Source organism: Lotus japonicus, chromosome 5 (assembly GCF_012489685.1).
Source record: "Lotus japonicus ecotype B-129 chromosome 5, LjGifu_v1.2".
Classification (NCBI taxonomy): Eukaryota; Viridiplantae; Streptophyta; class Magnoliopsida; order Fabales; family Fabaceae; genus Lotus; species Lotus japonicus.
The window spans coordinates 23177525-23201532 of NC_080045.1; the positions used below are offsets into that span (position 1 = coordinate 23177525).

The window sequence follows — 24008 nt, forward strand, 5'->3', positions numbered from 1 at the left end:
CTGCTTCAGCTCCAGAAATTCCATTTCTTTCATACCTTTTGCATCAGCCGGGAAATACTTCTCAAGAAAAGCATTCTTGAAAATTTCCCAAGTCAATCCTCCTTCCACTCGGGTAATCCTCCCCCTCACACAATGTCCTCGCTTCTCTTGAAAGTAAATAACTATCAAAGGCCACTTTTCTGGGTTCAGCACATACCAGAGTCTCATTAATCCTTTCTAGTTCTCTTATCCACTCGTAAGCTCCATCTGGGATATACCCTCCTTCAAACTTAGGCGGTAAGTTGTTCAAGTGCTCTAGCCATGGCTGGCATTTCTTCCTGAAATCCACAAAATGATTAGTTCTTTCCCAAAAATTTCTAACTTAGACTTCCCCTAGTAGGCTCTATCCCTAGGCCAAAGAATCATTGCTCTGATACTAACCCTGTCGCGTCCCCCTTCCATGAGTGACGACTTCACCCAACTCCTATCACCTCAGGAGCGAGCGACACGATGTTTTTTTGTCAAGTTACGCTAATCCTTACTAATTATAATCTAAACTCAGGGACCACTAAGAGCGTCTTCAGTTTAAGAGTTCCCTTCTAACCCTTCAGGCGAATGACCATGCATCTAAATCAAACATATTAGTGACAGAATAACTAGCATCACACACATAAACATACATGGCCTGGGTCACCATAGAGTACACATGACAGAATCAAATAGATTGTTCAAGATAGGACAAACATGTCCCCACCAGACATCATAAAGTTGAACTAAATAGCAATAAGAACTGATAGAAACTTCTTTGGACCGTACGCTTCACTCCCCATTCATCTCCTCCTCTGGATCCTCCTCCATCTCTCCGTTGTTCCCCTCCTCCTGCACCGGTACCGGTACTCTCTCCCCCAGGTCGTCTACTCTCAAAATACTCTGACGGTATATTCGGGCGTCTCTGAAAAAACTAGGTGAACACACTCTCTTCTGGGCAGTGGTCCTCCGGGGCGGTGAACCCACAGACTCTCGTGTTGCCTGACCGGGTGTTAAGGGCTGCTGCGGACTTCTGACCTGAATTGGCGTAGTTTGAACTGGTCCCCTCTGAGGAACGGGATCCACTCCGTACTTAGGATCAAGATCTGTACCAAACCAAGGAACGAGATCCACCTCGGGCTGAGGCTGTGGTGCTGGATCGAGAACTGGTGGTTGAAACATCCATTTGTGCCTTGGCATGTAAAATGAGAATGTTAGAGGGATCGTCACCGGATAACCTATGTCATCAGATCCCGGTGCCCTACACCACAACATTGTTAGTCCATTATAAAAGCAGAACCCTGAATTGGGCTCGAGATACCAGCTAGTGCGGGATGGAAAATCAGCATGGATGGCGAGCACCGGAGGGAGACTCATCGCTTAACCTGTTATCTGCTTATGAGTAAAAATAGTGCAAGGGTGAGTCAAACGCGACATTGCCCAAGATACATACCAAATAATATAAACGACAAAGCTCAAGATAACATACCATTAAATACAAGCATGTTAACAAACACACACAACAACAAAGTATATTATGAGAGTTTCATCACCTTATATCTTTGACCTTCGATTAGACTTCACTCCCATATTTCTTCGAAGTAGAGAGTTCCTCGCCAAATTTTTTATATTATTTATCATGTGAGGAGCATATTTTTGGGCCCAAAGCCTTGGCTTCTTTAGTCTTCGAAAAGTCGTCTCGGAAACATGGACACTCTTCACAGTCCACTCTTTACCGGACATGATCGCTTAGTAGCTGTAAGACCCGGATAATTTATACGATTATTAACTACTTGTTTATCAGTTTAATAGTCATAAACGCTATTAAGCTTAAGTTGATATGTTCCTTATACCTTGTGTGTTATATAAATGAGTATGCTTTTAATAATATTATTATTATTTACCTCCTAAAACAAATTTAAAAGAAAAAGAAGTTGCAGAAAGAAAATAGTCAATCACGTGACTAGTTAGTGAAGAATGAATAGGTATATATAAAAGTGTAAACAAAAATTTAACAACTCACAGGACATGAAAGGAATGTAAGTATATATACATATATATATTTTGTCACACACCTAGTTTCTTGATCACTTAAACTTGCTCAAAGTGATTTTAAATTATATCATAGAGTCCCTAATAATTTTTAAGATATTGATTCATCTTCCTAATATTTTTCTTATGAGTTAAATCCTACACTATCTATACTAACCTTTATATATATACTTTAGTTCCAAGAGACTAAACAATGCCTTGGAACAGAAACGAAACAAGGAAAGATTAAGAAATTGAATTGAAGTATGAACTAAATTTACGTGTAAATGGAAGAAGGATCAGCTGGCCAAGCTACAGGTCTATAAGCAGGAGGTGGCGGCCTGAAACATAAGATAGAATGACAAGGATTGGAAAATAAAACGTGTAAGCAAGGAGAGATTTCTGCTGGCAACTCTATGAAGTCTAGGAGATGGACGTGCTATCAATCCAGGGGCAAGAGGATCACTATAAAAGGGAGGAAGCATGTATTGAAGTGGCGGGGGCCGAAGAAAAAACACAAAGAAATGAAAAACTTTAATTACTAGTTGTGAGTGAATTGATCTCTAGTGAAATTTCTTGAGTGTGAGGAAATTCTTGTGTTTTGGAGTGGAAGCTAGGATCTTGAAGCTTAGCATTTTCGAAAGCAATTAATTTTCTAAGGATACGAAGAGCGAGAATGCGTACGTGTCGGAGCTGAAGCATGGAATGGAAGAGAGCCAGTACGAGGCGCGATGACGCGATTGATCGAAGTCGCAACTTAGGAAAGAAAGTGGCTAAGGTGAGGGCACTTCGCTTCGGCTATTTATATTATTGAATATCTGCTATGTGATTGTTGTGAGCTATTCTCTTAGACTATTTATATTGTTGAATATATGCTATATGATTGAGTGAGAGCACTTTGATGCTTGCTATTTGATATAATGGCTTGTTGTGATGATGACTTGTATTTTGTGATATTTAAGTGTCTGTTGACGGCATATCGATTGTGTAAGTGAAGGGTTTCTCCAAGTATCGGTTAGACGAGATTCTAACGATGCTTTAGATCTTTTGTGGTTTTGAATAGAGAGGTTTTCTCAAAAAGAGTTACACAGGGTGGGAACATTTTATCTAATTTACTACAGTTTTTGAAAAAGAACAAACCCATTCATGATTTACTTATAAACTTCATCTAATGGAAATAATTAAAGTGTACACATATTTTGTAAATTAAAAAGAGTTTATTTGCATTGCAAAACTTTTAAAGAATGAGAAGGATATTTTCAAAGGGGCTTCAATCAATCCTTTTTAGAAAAGAGTATTTCAGAAGGGACTTCAATCAATTCTTTTTAGAAAAGAGAATTTCAATGGGGGACTTTATTTGATGATTTTTGAGAAAAGAAAGACGAGACTCGATGACACGGTTACTTGGAGTGGAGTGACCTTTCGTTGTGTAAACTTCGGTCACTTGGAGTGGAGTGCAACCGTTGATGTTGAATCTAGATTTGGTTTTCTAGTATGACTGTTTTCTTAGAGATAGACGTGAACACTGGAGAGGGTGTTCCCGTTTGTTTGGCTAACCATGATTCATATCATGCATGCATTCATTTTGTCAGGATGGTGGAGTGGCCATGCCTGTCTTCTGAGGACGATGGAGTGGTCGTACCTTCAGATGTTGATACTGGAGTGGGTATCAACTATGTTGATACTGGAGTGGGTATCAACTAAGTGGCATTCACTAGTCAGAGGTTGATACTGGAGTGGGTATCAGACCGACTAAGTGTTGTCCCGCCTACCTCATGGAAAAGGCGTTTATATCCGGATCATTTGATGTGCCTATGTGGCATTGCATTTGCACGAGCATATAGACTAACCTTAGAGTTGTCGATTGAGCTTGATGATGAGGTGATATGTACTATGAGTTTTGATATGCTTGAGATAAGCTAAATGTGATTTAATTGTTATGTGTGTGGGAGAGGTTTGTCATTGACAACCCTCGTATTTTACGTAAGCCACGTGATCGATAGATCTTCGTGAGTAAGCGTGAAACGTATAAGTATGTGATTATGTGTATACTGTGTGACCTACTACTATATATATACATATATTCTGGAAGTTGACCCTCGCACGCCATTGTATGTATTGCTTGTGTTTGGGCGGCCGGCGACTGCCAGGTGATGGACGACGACGTGATCAAGTACCATGCCTTGGAGGAGCCAAAGTGATGCTGCCAATGACGAGGATCCATGATAATGAGATTATGAGCCATGCTTATGTATCAGTTTGGTGAAGTGAGCAGTAAGTCATTCGTGGGATTGACCACATGTCTATTAATGCCAGAACCCTGTCACATATCTTGTTAGAGATTGACTATTCGACCATCGAGGAGACTCGCTCAGAGGAGAAGTAGAGTCTTGTGTAGGGCTTGAGCCCTTTGGGTAGAAAGCTTACCGTCATTGGTTGAAGCTTGTAGGATGATCATATGAATTTGTATTCTATTGGGTTCGGAGGAAGGGTAGGTCCCGATGTGTGTTGTTTGGTGGTCTATCCAGCGTAGAGATCATAGTGAGCGTGTTGGGCATAAGTCTTTTGATATTTCTTTTTGAAGACTCAACTGTACCTATACCTTTGGATATAAAGTTATATATTATTGGGTAATTACTGTGTATTCGCTAGAGCATGTTGTGGAAAAAAAGTTACTCGCATTTTTGGACTCCGAAAGTTTAGTCAGCATATTTTTTTTGGATAAAGGTTACTAAAGTGACCCTCGAGAAATCGGGGCGTTACAGTAGCTCACAGACAGAAATACACAGCTTCAGGACTCCTGATACTTCACATCAGACCGGCCCCCCGGACCCTGCCGGTAGCTGATTGAGAGGTAGAACCATTTTGTAAGTCTCGGGTCTATTCATCTCTGAACAATACCACCATTGGCGTCTCTGTATTCCCACTCTCATTAGTGGTAATGACAACACTTTCCTACTCCTTGTCTCTCCAAGAGTTCATTTACAAACATCATCCATCACCCCCTTATTCTTCTTTATCATTTCTAGTGAACTATAAATAAACATATGTACCTTACTCTTCAAGTAAGTACACATCAAGTTTGTTAGAGTTGAGATCCATAAGGACCAAGTAGTTGGGTTTTAAGGCAGGAAATTCCATTCACTTCGGTAATGGTTATGTACTTTATGCTCAGTTTAAAAGAAAGGTCACTGCCTATCATTTATTCAATTTTATAATTGTTTTTATCTATCTCCCTAAGATGGATTCCAAACATGTGACGGGTGGGTCTATTTCTCAAAACAAGTATCAATAACACATTAACCGGTGAATTATTTCCCTTCACCTTCCTACTTTAGATGTATATTATTATTGCCATAAGACAATCTGATATTTAAGCCAATAGGCCATTAACCTAAGTATCGCCATATCACATGGCATACTTCATCTCGTTACTAATAATGCAGCAATACAACATCCACATGCAATTCACATTATGAATCACAAGCAAACATTCGGCATAACTTCATCAAGCATACAATTCAGATTTGCATTTGAAAACAATTAAGTAAATAACAATATGTTTACTATCGCCTTAACGATTACTTATCCGTCATGTACCAAGACAAGATCTTGTCTAACTCCCTTTACCTTGGGTTCTTAGTGGGTGAGAGTCTTGAGGCTCCAAGCCTGCATTCATAGGTCATATAAGTCACGATAATTAAGTTCTCTAATCACTTAATTAGAGTTACTTAGGGCTTAACTATGCTTAGTGAGTCCTTAAACTTATTTCTAAGCCTAATACTTTTGTCATTATCACTAAACCTTCCTCTGACTAATCTCTGACTTCTAAGATTAGGCTCCTAACACCTAACTAAGGTTAGATTATGAAAATCAAGTTCAATTCTCTAACCTAAAGTTCCATAAGTTCTAAGCTTACTTGCAAATTAAGAAATTTCTATCCTAAGCTCATAACATACTTCTAGTACTCTAGTCCTATAGTTTCCTACCTTCTGAGACCATCTAAACCATTTTCACAAGCTTTTGAGCACTGCAACTACCTCAATTAGCCATTTTAAAAACTGGCCGAGAAGTGAAATTGGGATTTTTCACCTCAGGGCTTAATTATCAATTCTAACTATTCTAATACGTCCTAACATGTTCCAGAAGCATAAACCAACTCTCATAGTGCTCCAATTCGTTCTCAGGACCTCAATTGGAAGAGAAAACTGAGGACGAATGTTCATGCATTGGTTGCTTCGATTCCTATGGTTTCAGGCTTTGAAACTAGTCTAAAGCTTCCTAAAATCATTCTAACATGCTTACGAATAAGTTTTGGATCAAAAAACGCTAAGAATTAGCGAGTTGCAGAGAACTCACTAAGACAGATCGCCGGAGAAGATGATCGGAGCGCTAGAGCTTTCAAAAATGTCGACATCAGAGCTGTTCTGGGCACAGGTTCTACTCGTTGAGGGAAGAAGATTGATAACAATGGGTGGCTTTGGAACTGAACGAGGTGACCGGAAAGTGGAGTTGCAGGTCGTGCAACTCACCGGATTCTGGAAAAGTTCGCCGGAGATGATGATCTTCTTTGTTTTTGAGCTATCCTTGCTCAAAGCTTTACCAAAATGACCCAGATCAACTCCTTATCCTTCCAGAAACCTAATGAACTGAGAATTACACTCTAACACTCAAGGAATTGGAAGAATTGAAGAGAAGAAGCTCTCAAATCTCTTCTCGGATTTTGGGATGTTTAGGGCTCTCTAGACACTCTTGGATGAAACTGAGGCTTCGAATGGATTGCTAGGGGCTCAAGGACTTCAGCATGTGTCATTTTATAGGTTGTAGAGTGCTTAATTTCGAAAATCATGCTTAAGCTCTAATCCAAGTTGCACCTCCAATGGCTCTTCATGCATGGAGCTAAGGCATTCTGATTTCAGACCTCATGTGTGCTCTGCCACGTCCAGGCTGCATATAGACCAGGTTCATGGGGAATGCAAGTCATCATGGTGCTTACTATTGATGAATAGTAGCTTGTCATCATGGGTGAATAGTGCTAGCTTGCACCAGTTGGTCGATTTTTATATAATGTCTTCAGGTCGGGACAAAGAGGCTACTATGCATCACTATTTTTGGCTGGTATAGGTTTTTAGTAGTGTATTTCGTCTCTGAATGCTCAGTGCTAACACATCTCTGTTATTAGGGTTTTGGTTCGATGGCTCGACTATCGATCTATAAGAGACAATGTCTTTCCATTGTCAAGAGATTTGATCAGAGTGACTTCCTATCCCTATCTATTCGAATTCTATATCCCATTGGGGTTATGACGACCATGTCTTTGATACTTTTCATTATCGGCTTGACCTAATCGTCACACCGACCGTCTGTCTACGTATCCTTCTAATCTCAAGTAGTATACAAGCATTAGGTCATACACATACACACATGCACACATATACACGTGTGTCTATATATATATATATATATATATATATATATATATATATATATATATATATATATACTCATTCATGGTTCGTTAAAGTTCTAATCCTAACTCATTCCTAGTCCTAGGGTTAAGTCATGGTTAGGGTGTGGGATGTTACACATTTTCTCTTCAATAAGTCCTAAGCAAGCTTTTAGAATCATCAGACTCTTCGTCTCTTTTATCTTTTCTTTCTTTTTCAATACTCAAAGGCACTTGTCTTTATTTTGGCAATTCAACATGCTTTTTTTTCTCTTTTAGGAAGGGAGTCTTTTTTATATTTTTCCTGCTCAATCAAAACCACAAATCACTCACCAAAACTCAATTCACCATAGTTTAGAGTTCAAGAAAAATATTCATTCATAAGGCTCAACTTGGGTAACCAAGGGAATATGATAACAAGCCAAAATCTGAGGCAAAAAAGAATTCCTACGAAGTCTCTTCAAGAACAAGAACTGTGCAACAACCAATATGAATTTCAATGCAGAGCTAAGCATGTATAGGAATGTTAGTAATAAGCAATGAAACTCTCAGCACTCAACAACACAATAAGGTGTCGAAGTGAAACACCCTTTCTTATGAACTCAAGAAAGTAAAATCAAGCTACCTCACCTTCCAATCACAATAGCATGTACAAAGACCACAAGATAAAAACATGGAAGTATCATCAGTTTTTAATAAGAAGCAGCAAAACCAGTGGTGAAACCACTTGAGCGAGTTCAGCACAACAGTAAGTCACCAAGGATATATATGAAGGTATGAAAAACGGTAGAAAGGGGGGGGTTTGAATAACGTTTTCAGAACAAAACTTCCACCTTAAAGATTTTGACAAATCTTTCGAGAACTTAAGTGCTAAAGATAAGAGATAGAAAAGCACACAAGGATTTTATCCTGGTTCACTTGATAAATCACTCAAGCTACTCCAGTCCACCCGTTAAGGTGATTTCTTCCTTCTTAGAATGAAGGCAATCCACTAATCAGGTAAGAGTTACAACTGCACTTGAAACCTACAAGTGACTAACAATTACACTGACTTAGCTCACACTAAGATTCACTCTCTTAGTCTTCTCTAGGATCCGATCAACCTTGATCTCCTAAAGGAACTAAACAAACTGTTTATCAAAGAATTGTTTACAAGAGATTTGCTTCTAAAAAGCTAATAGTAAACACAATGAATTTCAGATGAAAGAAAGCTTAGAATATTTTGAATATGTCTTGCGCGTATATGTGTTTCTTTCTAACCACTTCTTTCAATCTTCAGCCTCTATATATACTCCAAGGATTAGGGTTGAGCGTTGCATGGGAAATGCTACCGTTGGAGGGCAGTTCTGGAAAATCCAGCTTCTGCTGTGGCTGAGAACGTTAGGTAGGTCGTCAGGAAGGTACACTTGCTTTTGTACTTGGATAGCGACTTGACCTTTTAACCTAGGAGACTTCTGATCAGGGGAATACTTCATATTGGAACTTGTGAAGCCGGTTGATCAGAGTCAGAGGGAAAGCACAGATCCTCTGACCATTGTATCTTCTGATTCTGAACTCAGAGGGAAGAACATGGCCTTCAGAGTTTCTTGCTTCTGGACTTCAGAGTTTCCACTATTCAGCTTCTGGATCTTCAGAGTCTTCTACACCATCAGAACATCTGAACCTTCAGTGTTTCTTGGTTATCAGAACTTCTGGATCTTCAGAGCTTCTAGCGACTGAGTCCACATCAGAGTTTGTATAGCTTCAGAACTTTTGAAGCTTTTCCACTGTTCATACTGAACATGGTGAATGCGAAAGCGTTGCTTGGGTTACCCTTTATACACGGTGCTTCTGATTTGTGTGAGATTGAGTTGAGGTCAGAGCCTGTAAATAGCACACTCAGAAAAACACGTTAGAGTACCACAATTGTTCATATCAAAAGGTTAACTTGTAATCATCAAAACATAGAGTTGTACTACTAGATCAAAACTTGATCTTACAATCTCCCCCTTTTTGATGATGACAAAACTAAGATTTTTGATGAACAATTCTTAAACATTAAACTGAATTCACTCAGAGTTTAGAGATATAGAATAAGACTTATCCTGATGTGAATAGTTTATCTTGCTCATTCTGAATTCAAGTCACTGCTTGATTCTGAGCTTAGCTCCCCCTGAATCTAATACTTGATGAAAACGTTAGTAAAGTCTAGATTCTGAGCTAAAAAATATAAGAGTTCAGAGTGAAAAGCTTATGACATAGATGAAAAACGAATAATCAGAGCGCATAAGTGATCAGAGTCATGGACAAGGTATCAGAGTCTTGGGTATCAGAGTCAACTTAGAATCACTTCAGAAGAAGTGAAATGTATTCCTTGTATTTGCCCAGTGACACATCTATGGTCATGAAGGTGGAACTCTTAAAATCTCCAAAAGAAAAATAAGTCACACTAACACATCTTATAAATCAAAAACTGGGTTTACTCCCCCTTTTTGTCATAAGCAAAAAGCTTGGGGTGTGAAAAACTTAGCTTGAAGTACAAGGTACTCCCCCTTAGAGAAGGTCTAAGTTTAAAAGAAAATGAAAACGATGTAAGAATCAGAGTTAGGCGAAAATAAATAGAAGAGTTAATGCAAGGGATGAACGTTTACCACCGGTCAAGTGAGTAAATAGAAGGGTCAGTTACCAAGAACTTAACCTCGAGAAACTGTAAGAGCATTAACTTTCAGAGAGAAAGTGAAGCCTATAAAAAGCGTTGGAGAGAAAGGTAAGCTTCACACCTCGAATAATTTTCAGTAAAAAAAAATGGCATCATACAACGTAGCACTAGAAGAGCTGAGGAAGAAGGCCTTTGAAGAGGACCTGTTCCTGAACATCAGGCATCCAGAGGGTGCAACTACCATCGCGGAGCTGACACGGACACTGCTGGAAGAGGACCTGCGTCCAGAGTTGGAGAGAGACCTGAAGGAATTTCTTGCCTTCGTGGAGGAGGTGCAAGAACTCAGCCGGCTTGAACTCAAGCTGCTGGAAGAGAAAGAGAGTTTGGAAGAGAAGCTCAAGACTTCAGAAGAGATTCTGGAGAGGGATGAGCTAAAGATCAGGCTCAGCAACATCCAGCATGTACTGGAGCGTCTGGAGAAGGATAGGTCAGAGCAGCGCCAGGAGTGCAGAAGAATGAGGAGAGATCCTCCATTCTAGATTATATGATGGAAAGAAATATGATGTAAACACAAAACAATTATGAATAAAACGAGTTTAGCAAACATATGTGACATAAGTATATAGTTATGCATATATAATCACAAACGAACAAAAGAGAATAAATAAATAAAAAGAAACAGAGTTTAACAAAGGAAAACAAAGGTAACGAAAAAGAAGAAAAAGAAGAGATCCTAAAACTAAGGTTTGTCAGTGCGTCGCAGAAGTTCCATCATCATGTGCTTCATCTCAATCAGCATGGATTCATGAGTGTCAAGACGTTGTTCCATGATGTCGAGTCTGGATGAGCTTGTCTGAGTAGAACTGAAAGGAACATTCTGAGCAGCTTGAGGATCTGGAATGGAAGCAGAAGCAGCAGGAGTAAACACAACTGGTGCAAGTGCTTGGCATCTAAGAGCTTCAGCCTCAGCTTCAAGTCGCTCTGCCTCAAGTCTGGCTTGTTCAGCTTGAGCTGCTGCTTGACGTGCAGCTTCTTCTGCTTGTTCTTTCTTTCTCTTGGCTTCTTCAATAGCTTCAAGAAGCTTATTTCTCTGTTCTAGTTCATGAAGAGCCACCCTTCTAGCAAACCTTTGCTTTGCAGCCTCAATGCTCTGACTGCCCTCTGCATGCAGGAGCTGCATCATAATCGGAACTTGAGCCACTAGCCAAGTGCTCAGATTGTTCCACTCATCAGCCACATTTTCAGCATTCTCCCTGAGATCAGTCTGACCGTGCACATTGCGGAGCCTCAAGGAGGCTTCATGATAGAAGATATTGATGCACTCAGAGAGAGATGTGGGTTGAAGGTGAGTATAGGGAATTATGGAGAGGTTGGGTGCAGGAGAGGCTGGGTGATTGCTGCTATGAGCTTCAGAGGCACCTTGTGGAGAACCAATGTTAATCATGGGAGCATTGGGTTCAGAGGTTCCAAGGTGAGGGTCTGAAGTTTCAACCAGAGGGTGAGGTGATCTAACCGAGGATTGGTTAGACACTGATTGTTCGGGTTCAGGGTCTGGTTGAATGGGCTCTTGTTGGTCAGGGACAGGGTGAGCTTGTTGAACTAAGGGGTCTGCCTCTTGGATAGGATTGGCCAAGATAGGTTCATCTGGGTCAACTAGACGTTCAGGTCTAGGGCCAGGATATCTCCTAGGGCTTGGACAGGTAAGGTAATACTCTTCCAAGCAGACACCTTCTCTTTTCTAACCTCCATGAATTTTCTAATTGATTCAGAGTTATTGGAGGGAGAAGAATCAACAACATTGATTGGGAAGGATACAGGTGTAAAGGCTGTTGAAGAGTCTGTATCCGTGGTTCTGGCAGCAGGACGTGCTGATGCTCTGGGAGCAGAGTGATCAGACGTTCTGGGTTGTGGTTCTGTTTGGTTGGGCTCTGGTTGGTCATGGATGATGGGTTCAGAAGATAATGGGTCGTACGGAATGGTAAGGAGAGAGGTTGGATCTTCTGACCTAGAGGTTGGGTTTTGAAGCAAATTCCAGAGAGGTGCTTCGGTAGGAGAAGGTTGAAAGAAGGAGGATCGTGGGGAATGTGGTGGAGAGGTGGTTTGTGCGGCTGGTTGGGATTCAGGAATAGGAGTGAGGGGATTTGAGGAGTGTTGAAGCAAGGCAGAAATAGGAAGTGCATCAAATAAATTCAAATCATCATCAGAAGCAAGTGCAGGCTTACTTGAATGTGCTGATGATCGAGTCACTCTGGCAGGAGGTTCAGTCCTTCTGACCACTGCAGCAGCTGGTTCCACCCGAGTAGGCTTCACCACGATTCTGACCTTCTTCTGCTTCTTCTTTGGAGGACCATCCTCACTATCACTATCATCACCATCATCAGGCTTTCTCTTTGTCTTCTTGACCAGAGGGACATCAGATTCTTCAGAGGATTCTTCCAGAACCATCTTCCTCTGAGCTTTCTTCTTGGGAGGAGAAGGAAACTCTGGAGCTGGCGGCAGTCTGCTGAAGAAATCATCAAGATCAATCTCGAATCCTTGAGCCCTGAGGTCTTCAACATAGCATCTGATGGCTTCAGGATTGTCTGCTTGAGTCCACAGTGGGTAGTCATTCAGAGGCATCCTTCTTCCTCTGATCTCAGAAGATGTGTCTTCATGAGCAGGAGCAATCTTCTTCTGGACCAAACCCATCTTCTTCAGAGAGTTGGCAGTGAAGACATCGCTGACAATTGTGCTCAAGTCCTCTGTGCAACCAGCATTGATCAGGTCTTGAATGAGGCCACTCTCAATGAAGAGATCAGACAGCAGTCTCCCAAAGGGGATATACTTGATTGCTGACTTGATTGAGGCAGTAGTCCTAGACTTCCGGATACACTCCTTCAAGTAGGAGAACAGGAAGTAGGGAAGGCAGATCTTCCTCTTGTCTTGTATGAAAAACAGCATCGCCTTCTGGTTGAAGTTGATGTAATATGGGGAACTGCCCTTCGGTCTCTGATTGATGCAGTTGAGCAGGATCTTGTGCCAGATCCTGAGTTTGGGGTGAAGGTCCATCACCTTGTAACTTGTCTTGCCCGGTTTGAAAGTGGTGTATGAAGGTATGAAAAACGGTAGAAAGGGGGGGGTTTGAATAACGTTTTCAGAACAAAACTTCCACCTTAAAGATTTTGACAAATCTTTCGAGAACTTAAGTGCTAAAGAAAAGAGATAGAAAAGCACACAAGGATTTTATCCTGGTTCACTTGATAAATCACTCAAGCTACTCCAGTCCACCCGTTAAGGTGATTTCTTCCTTCTTAGAATGAAGGCAATCCACTAATCAGGTAAGAGTTACAACTGCACTTGAAACCTACAAGTGACTAACAATTACACTGACTTAGCTCACACTAAGATTCACTCTCTTAGTCTTCTCTAGGATCCGATCAACCTTGATCTCCTAAAGGAACTAAACAAACTGTTTATCAAAGAATTGTTTACAAGAGATTTGCTTCTAAAAAGCTAATTGTAAACTCAATGAATTTCAGATGAAAGAAAGCTTAGAATATTTTGAATATGTCTTGCGCGTGTGTATTTCTTTCTCTCTAGCCACTTCTTTCAATCTTCAGCCTCTATATATACTCCAAGGATTAGGGTTGAGCGTTGCATGGGAAATGCTACCGTTGGAGGGCAGTTCTGGAAAATCCAGCTTCTGCTGTGGCTGAGAACGTTAGGTAGGTCGTCAGGAAGGTACACTTGCTTTTGTACTTGGATAGCGACTTGACCTTTTAACCTAGGAGACTTCTGATCAGGGGAATACTTCATATTGGAACTTGTGAAGCCGGTTGATCAGAGTCAGAGGGAAAGCACAGATCCTCTGACCATTGTATCTTCTGATTCTGAACTCAGAGGGAAGAACATGGCCTTCAGAGTTTCTTGCTTCTGGACTTCAGAGTTTCCACTATTCAGCTTCTGGATCTTCAGAGTTTTCTACACCATCAGAACATCTGAACCTTCAGTGTTTCTTGGTTATCAGAACTTCTGGATCTTCAGAGCTTCTAGCGACTGAGTCCACATCAGAGTTTGTATAGCTTCAGAACTTCTGAAGCTTTTCCACTGTTCATACTGAACATGGTGAATGCGAAAGCGTTGCTTGGGTTACCCTTTATACACAGTGCTTCTGATTTGTGTGAGATTGAGTTGAGGTCAGAGCCTGTAAATAGCACACTCAGAAAAACACGTTAGAGTACCACAATTGTTCATATCAAAAGGTTAACTTGTAATCATCAAAACATAGAGTTGTACTACTAGATCAAAACTTGATCTTACAGTGTACAGGGCCTGGTTGGTTTTGTCTTTGGTGCTGGGTTTCAGCTTCGACTCAGTGAATTGGAATCGAAACCCATAAGCAGTGTCTGCACCTAGCAGATTCACGAATGACTTCTCCGTGATGATGATCTTCCTGCCAAGAATATGAGATACCACTTGAGTATCATCGCAGTCGGCGTGCTTCCAGAATTCCTTGACCAACTTCTCATACACCGGTCCTCGAAGTCGGTTGAAGTAGTTTCCCCAACCTTGAGCTTGGACTTCAGGACGAAGATCAAACCCATTTGCAGCCAGGTTGTCGAGGTCGAATCTCCATTCTGCCAGGACTTGGAGTTCCTCAGGAGCAAATACGCAGTGAACGGCACAGCCCCGTTCTGCAATTGGAACAATCTGCTCTTGAGCTTGAACTTGTTCTTGTGCCGGGTTCTCAGAGCCCCTCTGACCCGTTGCCAAACCAACTACCATGTGAGGGAACTGAGGTGCATCTGCAGTAGATCTTCTGGTTTGTCTCACCATTTTGAAGAGGTTGAAGGTTTGAGGTAGAAGATGAAGTTTGAAGGATGAAGAGAGATCGAGAGAGAAATCAAGAAAGAGGCGGTTTTGAAAAGCAGAGAGTGCGAGAGTGAAAACCGGAAGTGAACGAGAACGTGTGTGTATAGTGGGTTTTATCAAATAACCGTTGTTGATTCAAAAAGCACTTTAAGATCAACGGTTGAAAATTAAAGATAGATAGTAACAGTAAAATACACAATCACACACAGGAGATAAGCATATCTACACACAATCATAACAGACTGTCACACGGGCACAAGGAATTATGCATCAGAAATTCTGACACACGTGTTGTTGTCTCAGCTTCAGAGTCAGTACCAGTGGGCACACACACTCTGATTGAGTTACCTTCTGGACTAGACATCTTCTGATCAAGAAGTATCATAGTCAGAGGTTCTGATCCATCTTCACTCTGGACAAAAGTCCATGTTTAGATTTTTCAGAATAAAATTAAATCTATCCTCTGCTAAGGGCTTTGTAAAGATATCTGCCCATTGATGGTCAGTATCAACAAACTTCAGAAGAAGTACGCCCTTCTGTACATAATCTCTAATAAAGTGATACTTTACCTCAATGTGCTTTGCCCTTGAATGCAAGATAGGATTCTTACTCAATGAGATTGCAGCAGTGTTATCACAATAGATTGGGATATTGCTCTCAAGGATCTGATAATCCTCCAGCTGATGTTTCATCCAGAGCATCTGAGTGCTGCATATTGCTGCTGAGATATATTCTGCCTCTGCAGTTGATAGTGCAATGGTTGATTGCCTCTTGCTTGCCCATGAGACTAGATTGCTTCCCAGAAATTGACAATTTCCAGAAGTACTTTTTCTCTCTGTTCTATCTCCAGCATAATCAGCATCACAATAACCTGAAAGCTTATACTCTGATGTTTTCTTATACATCAAGCCAAGGTTAGTGGTGCCTTTCAGATACCTTAGGATCCTCTTAACAGCAGTTAAGTGGGTTTCCCTTGGATCTGATTGGAAACGAGCACATAAGTGAACACTAAATAATATGTCTGGCCTAGATGCAGTTAAGTATAGAAGTGAACCTATCATTCCACGATAGAGCTTCTGACATACTTTACCACTTTTATCTTCTTTCTCCAAAATGCATGTAGGATGCATTGGAGTCTTGGCCACTGTAGATTCCAGCATATTGAACTTCTTCAGAAGTTCTTTAGTGTACTTGCTCTGATGGATATATGTTCCTTCTGGTGTTTGATCAACTTGTATTCCCAGAAAGTACTTTAATTCTCCCATCATACTCATCTCAAATTCAGCCTGCATCATCTCAGAAAATTCTTTGCATAGAGATTGATTAGCAGAACCAAATATAATATCATCAACATAAATTTGCACAATTAAGATATCATCTTTATAAGTCTTGCAAAAAAGAGTTGTATCTACTTTACCCCTTACAAACTCATTCTCCAGAAGGAATGAGCTAAGTCTCTCATACCATGCTCTGGGAGCTTGCTTCAGACCGTAGAGTGATTTCTTCAATTTGAACACATGGTCTGGTTTCTTTTCATCTTCAAAACCTGGGGGTTGATGAACATAGACTTCCTCTGAGATATAACCATTTAGGAAGGCACTCTTTACGTCCATCTGATGTAGAACTATGTTGTGATTTACTGAGAAGGAGATCAACAGTCTGATTGCCTCCAGTCTTGCTACCGGAGCAAATGTTTCAGTGTAGTCTATTCCTTCCTGCTGGCTGTAGCCTTGAGCAACTAGCCTTGCCTTGTTTCTGACTACATCTCCTTTCTCATTTAGCTTGTTTCTGAATACCCATTTCGTTCCAATAACATGGACATTCTCAGGCTTCTTCACTAAGCTCCAAACATCGTTCTTGGAGAATTGATTTAATTCTTCTTCCATGGCCAGAATCCAATCCTTGTCCTGAAGAGCTTCATCTATGGACTTGGGTTCAATTAAGGACACCAATCCTTTCAGACTCAGCAAGGTCTCTTCAGAGGGTCTGAAGGCAGATCTGGTTCTGACTGGTTCATCTTTGTTGCCCAGAATCAATTCCTTAGGGTGAGCTGCAGTGATTCTGCTCTTCTTCAGAGTTTGTGAGTTAGAGGGACCAGCTTCTTCCTCTGGTTCATCTTCCTCTGGCTCAACTTCCTCTGGAGCTTTGCCTATGTCAGAAACATTAATGCTTAAATCTGCAAACTTTTCAACTAGCTTTGACTGGTCAGAGTCAAGCTTATCATCAAATCTAACATGAATAGATTCTTCAATAGTCTTAGCATCAGTATTATAAAATCTAAAACCTTTAGATCTATCAGAATAACCAAGTAATAGACACTTAGAAGACTTAGCATCAAATTTATGCAATATATCCTTAGTATTGAGAACATAACAAACACAGCCAAAAGGATGAAAATAAGAAATGTTGGGTTTTATGTTCTTCCACAATTCATAAGGAGTCTTATTCAGAATTGGTCTCACAGAGATTCTGTTCTGAATGTAACATGCTGTATTTACTGCCTCTGCCCAAAAGTGCTTAGCCATGCCAGTTTCTTGGAGCATGGTTCTAGCCATCTCCTGAAGAGTTCTGTTCTTCCTCTCAACAACACCATTTTGTTGAGGAGTTCTGGGACAAGAGAAATCATGTGCAATTCCATAGGAATCAAACAGACTCTCAAACTTGTCATTCTCAAACTCTCCACCATGGTCACTTCTGACACGCACAATCCTACAAGCCTTCTCGTTTTGCACTTGAGCAATGAAGGTAGAGAACACAGCATGAGACTCATCCTTGCGGGTTAGAAACTTTACCCATGTCCAGCGGCTATAGTCATCAACGATAACCATCCCATATCTCTTGCCACCTATAGACTCAGTTTTCACTGGTCCAAAAAGGTCTATATGCAGAAGTTCCAACGGCCTTGAGGTTGAGACAACATTCTTTGCCTTGAAAGGGACTTTTGTGAATTTGCCTTTCTGACATGCTTCACAAAGAGCGTCTGAAGCGAACTTCAGATTGGGTAAGCCCCTGACAAGATTTAGCTTGCTCAGCTGAGAAATCTTTCTCATACTGGCATGCCCTAACCGTCTATGCCATACCCACTGCTCTTCATCAACAGACAGAAGGCACTTCACATTCTGAGCCTCCAACTCAGATAATCTGATCTTATAAATGTTGTTCTTCCTCTTGCTGTTAAACAGAACAGAGCCATCGATCTGACTTACAGCCCGGCAGGACTTTTGATTGAATATAACATCACAACCCTTGTCAGCTAATTGACTTATAGACAATAAGTTATGTGTTAAGCCGTCTACCAATAAAACATTGTCAATGCATGGACTACTATCTACACAAATAGTACCAGTACCAACAATTTTACCCTTTTCATTTCCTCCGAAGCCAACTTCGCCTCCAGGCTTAAGTTTCAGCTCTCGGAACATACGCTTTTCTCCCGTCATGTGACGCGAGCATCCACTGTCCAGATACCATGATTGGTGTTTCAGTGGAGCTATCAAGGATATCTGCAACATAGATAATCTTGTCCTTAGGTACCCACTTTCTGGGTCCTCTTTTGTTAGTTAACCCAGAGGTTCTGATCACCTTGGGTGTCTCAACATAATATTTTAAAGGAATATTTGCATGATATTTAGTCATAGAGAAAGATCCCTTTTTAAGAGGGTTTTTAGCAATTTTAGCAGGTACAGGATCAGGCAATATGGTACCAGAGGGAACAAAGCATTCATACAAGGATTTAGCTTTAGACACAGAAGGCTCATTTCTAATTGGTTTAGAATAGCCAATGCCATGCATTCCATTTCTGCTTACGCCATAGATCATTGAAGCCATTAAGCTTCTATCCACGCTTTTAGCTAGGAATCTTTGAAAAGACTTTTCATACTTAGATTCATTTCTACAATCAGAGGCATCACAGGCAACAATTTCTTCTAACTTAGCAATCTGGTTCTTAAGCACAGAGTTAGAATTTACCAAAGCATGATTTTCATTTTTCAAATCAGAAATAATTTTCTCATGTTCAGAAGGAGTCTTGGAGACAGCAGATAAGTTCTTTTTCAACTTTTTATGCTTAGACAATAAAGAGTTATACTTATCCATGATATCAGACAAAGCATGTTTCAGTTCAGAGGTAGAGAAAGAAGCAAATACCTCATTTTCATCGTCTGAGTTAGGATCTCCTTCTGATTCTGAGTCAGAGTCAACAGCTTCCTTTGACTCTGCTTCCTTGTCTTTGACACTTGCCATGAGTCCTTGGACTTCACCATCAGAGTCAACATCCTCTGACTCTGATTCATCAAATGTCACCATCAGACTCTTCTTCGTCTTGAAGTGCTTCTTTGGCTTCTTGTCTTTCTTCAACTTTGGACAATCACTTTTGTAGTGCCCAGATTCTTTGCACTCAAAACATGTGACTTCCTTGATTGAAGACTTCTTCTGGCCTGAGGACTCATACTTTCCTTTTGCCTTTCCAGAGCCTTTGAACTTGCTCTGCCTGTGCTTCCAGATGCGGTTGAGTCTCTTGGAGATCAGAGTCAGCTCATCTTCATCAGAATCTTCTGATGCTTCTTCAGATTCTTCTTCTTCAGCTTGAAGAGCCTTTGACTTCTCAACCTTAGCCTTTTCAGATTTGGATTTCAAGGCTATGGACTTTTTCCTCAGATCTTGCATCTCTGAGCGTTTCAGCTCATGGCATTTCAAAATGCTGATGAGTTCTTCTAAACTCATATTCTCAACGTCTCTCGTGAGCTCTATTGAAGTCACCAAAGGCATCCAACTTTCAGGAAGACACCTGATGACCCTTATGACATGATCTTTTGTTGTGTAGCTCTTGTTGAGAGGTCGTATGCCAGCTACAAGCAATTGAAATCTGGAGAACATTTCTTCAATGGACTCATTTGGCTCCATGATGAAGGATTCATACTTTTGGATCAATGCCTTTAGCAAACTCACGATCTGTAATCTTCTGGTACTCCTCATAGGAAATAGCACTTAGAAGAATTGCTCTTGCTTTGTGATGTTGTGAGTACAGCTTCTTTTGATCTGCAGTCATCTCTGACCTTGGGATCTTCTTGCCATCTGCATCAACTGGTCGCTCATAGCCATCCACAATAATATCCCAGAGATCTGCATCGAAACCCAGAAAGAAACTTTCCAGTATATCTTTCCAATATTCGAACCTTTGACCATCGAACATAGGAGGCTTTGCGTTGTAACCATCTCTTTGAGTTTCACTGGTGGTGGCAGCCATTGTTTTTCACACCGGCCCGGATCACTGAACACTGTTAGGTGTGGTAATCAGAACTTGCGCTCTGATACCAATTGAAGGTATGAAAAACGGTAGAAAGGGGGGGGGTTTGAATAACGTTTTCAGAACAAAACTTCCACCTTAAAGATTTTGACAAATCTTTCGAGAACTTAAGTGCTAAAGATAAGAGATAGAAAAGCACACAAGGATTTTATCCTGGTTCACTTGATAAATCACTCAAGCTACTCCAGTCCACCCGTTAAGGTGATTTCTTCCTTCTTAGAATGAAGGCAATCCACTAATCAGGTAAGAGTTACAACTGCACTTGAAACCTACAAGTGACTAACAATTACACTGACTTAGCTCACACTAAGATTCACTCTCTTAGTCTTCTCTAGGATCCGATCAACCTTGATCTCCTAAAGGAACTAAACAAACTGTTTATCAAAGAATTGTTTACAAGAGATTTGCTTCTAAAAAGCTAATAGTAAACACAATGAATTTCAGATGAAAGAAAGCTTAGAATATTTTGAATATGTCTTGCGCGTATATGTGTTTCTTTCTAACCACTTCTTTCAATCTTCAGCCTCTATATATACTCCAAGGATTAGGGTTGAGCGTTGCATGGGAAATGCTACCGTTGGAGGGCAGTTCTGGAAAATCCAGCTTCTGCTGTGGCTGAGAACGTTAGGTAGGTCGTCAGGAAGGTACACTTGCTTTTGTACTTGGATAGCGACTTGACCTTTTAACCTAGGAGACTTCTGATCAGGGAAATACTTCATATTGGAACTTGTGAAGCCGGTTGATCAGAGTCAGAGGGAAAGCACAGATCCTCTGACCATTGTATCTTCTGATTCTGAACTCAGAGGGAAGAACATGGCCTTCAGAGTTTCTTGCTTCTGGACTTCAGAGTTTCCACTATTCAGCTTCTGGATCTTCAGAGTCTTCTACACCATCAGAACATCTGAACCTTCAGTGTTTCTTGGTTATCAGAACTTCTGGATCTTCAGAGCTTCTAGCGACTGAGTCCACATCAGAGTTTGTATAGCTTCAGAACTTCTGAAGCTTTTCCACTGTTCATACTGAACATGGTGAATGCGAAAGCGTTGCTTGGGTTAGCCTTTATACACAGTGCTTCTGATTTGTGTGAGATTGAGTTGAGGTCAGAGCCTGTAAATAGCACACTCAGAAAAACACGTTAGAGTACCACAATTGTTCATATCAAAAGGTTAACTTGTAATCATCAAAACATAGAGTTGTACTACTAGATCAAAACTTGATCTTACAATATATACTGACTTAATCCTAGAGAAAAACATGCAAAAGACTATATGAAAAAACTACCTAAAAATAAAATAAAAAGAACTAAAAGAACCGGGTCTAGACTTCCCACATGGGATCATAGAAATTTGCCTTCTCCTCTTCAATATGTCTCTTTGAGGGATTTTTGAAGATTGGCCTATGCCTCTTCTTAGTGCCTGAGCTAGAACCTAGACCCTTATGTGGCATTTGTAAAACTTAAAAAATCAAGTACAGTCAAACTTACATTGTAAGTACATAAGAACACAACACAATCACACTTGTACAAGCAGAACTTCACAACCTCACTAACCCTTCAATATTTCAAAGAAACCAAGCCACGCCATGTTCTTTTGACCAAAAACAATCTCTCAAGTTGACAACATAACCTTATATCAAACACAACAGAACAAAGTTTGAGCTATTTCAGCTGAAGGATTTTATCGAACACTTGGTGGGTAAGGCTTTTCAACACTTAAAATCTACAATTTCTCCCCAAATCAACAACCCAATCAATTCCCCTCCCATTATACATGTAAAAAAACCATTTTACTCACCTAAATCAACTCAATTCAACAGTTCTGCAGTAGAAGAGATGAACACTACACCAGAAAAGGGCTTTTACAGCGCCCCTTTTACAGCGGTTCAGGTGGCAGCTGCTGTAAAAACACAAACACGGAGCAGAAGATGGGCTATTACAGCGGTTGCTAAAATAAACCGCTATAAATTTGTTCCCTATTAAAAGCGGTTCAGGTCCCAGCCGCTGTAAAAACAAAAACACGGAGCGGATGATAGGCTTTTACAGCGGTTGTTTTAAGTAAGCGCTTTAAAAGATTGACTAAAAAATAAATCTTGGATTTTAAATTTGTTTCATATGAGATTCGAACCCGGATACCTTAGGCTATTTCAAAACGACTTTCCACTGGGCTCAGGTAAGATTTATGTCTTTGTTTCGATTTGTTAATATTTATCAATTGATTTCGTAATATTGTAGAACCCACTAACTTTACCCAAATCCCGTAAACCCTTATCAGTTTCGTTCCACTATATCTCGACAGTGCTACCTCAGTCTTCTCTCAACCGCTACACCCCATCATGCCGCCACCGTCCAACACTTTGGCACAAGGTTCTTGGCCGCAGAATTGAGGTCAGTGGTTCTCCATCCTCGATCTGTTAACGCTGAGGAAGGCCAGCGACTCCAATTTCTCCTCCACGCCTTCCAAACGCATCCTTGCGAGAAGGCCTCGCCTCTTCATCCTCCTCCCCTGCACATTGGCCCCTCACGGTGGTGGAAGGTTAGGTTTGTTTGTTTACTTTGTTTCTGATTTAAGCCTGTTAGAATTTATTTGGAAGGTTGTTATTGGAATTGGATTGATATATGATTGAAATTGTTGGCTAAAGTAGTTTTGAGTTTGATCATTGTGTTTTTCTGTGTGATTGTGTAGATGGGTCGAATTTACCGATAAAATAGTTGCTAAGAGGGTTGCCAATATGTTAAATGGTGAACAGATAGGTATGTGTTTGCTCTTTGGTCTTGGTTTTTGAATGGAAATCAATCATCTTGTCTCCTATTTGATTATCAATATATTAGCTGCATTGGTTCTTCTATAATCTTGTTTGAAAGTATAGTATGTGTTTACTTGTGGTAGCTGGGTTATGCTCTAGTGGGGGCTGTACTTGTTCTTCCTTATTGTCTTTTAATGGAAATCACAATGTTGTTCTATTGTCAATTCTAGAGTTATTTTATTCCTTTAATTTTGTGAAAGAGTGATAGGTAACTGAATCCCCTCGGTTAGGTTAGTTAGAAGCAGGGAAGTAGTAGAACAAGAACCCTGATATTATTCACAATAGAAATGTACAAGATTGCTGTGATATTCGAGAGTCTCGGCCACTCTCCCTAAGTCCCAACCCAAATGATCCCTGAAGATGATTAATGCTCTCTAACTCACTCTTATTCATAGACTAACCCTCAACCCTCTAACTAGTTAACCTGGTGTTCTCTTATCTGAATGCTAATTACTGAATGTTTCTCCATTAATGTTTCAGAAGCTCTCGTGTAAGGGTCACCCTTCGGAGTGATAGGTTCGTTCATCTTTTCAATTGTTGTGATAGGGTTTCTGTAGTTCCTTTCACATTGAAGACACAATCTCAAGATTTCTATAATTAGGTGTGACGCGTTGGTGTTTTTGCAGTTTTGCTAAAAACTCCATCCATAGCTCATTGGTTCTGACTAATCATTCGGGCAAGTGATCCAAACTTTTTCCGTTCCCCTCTGGTAAATAGTATATACTTTGTCATATCACTTTTTAGTTCAAAAAGTTATAACAAACAACCCTTACATTAGAGGAATTTTACACTGTGATTCTTCCCTGCTTATTTTTTATGTTTATACTGCAAGTTTTTCTTAATTTGTTAGCCATATTAATGTCAATGATCCTATGTTGCAGAGAATTTGAACTTTGTATTTCTTTTTCTATTATATCTGAACTTGTCAA

The 24008-nt window shown here is 40.4% G+C and overlaps 1 protein-coding gene across 1 annotated transcript; it reads left to right on the forward strand.

The window, feature by feature from the left end:
* The first annotated feature begins 3531 nt into the window (after positions 1–3531).
* Positions 3532–23690, forward strand: LOC130719327 (uncharacterized). Its single transcript, XM_057569948.1, has 4 exons — positions 3532–3730; positions 22661–22808; positions 22959–23026; positions 23560–23690. Exons 1-4 carry the CDS (start codon positions 3532–3534, stop codon positions 23571–23573), a joined length of 429 nt encoding a protein of 142 aa, XP_057425931.1. The 3' UTR covers positions 23574–23690.
* Positions 23691–24008: the final 318 nt, after the last annotated feature.

Bases quoted from the DNA above. Each gene is read 5' to 3' on its own strand.
- LOC130719327 (XM_057569948.1), top strand. From the start codon at position 3,532: ATGACTGTTTTCTTAGAGATAGACGTGAACACTGGAGAGGGTGTTCCC. The intron at 3,731-22,660 runs GTATCAACTAAG...CGCAGAATTGAG, and splicing joins CTATGTTGATACTGGAGTGG to GTCAGTGGTTCTCCATCCTC. The intron at 22,809-22,958 runs GTTAGGTTTGTT...GTGATTGTGTAG, and splicing joins GCCCCTCACGGTGGTGGAAG to ATGGGTCGAATTTACCGATA.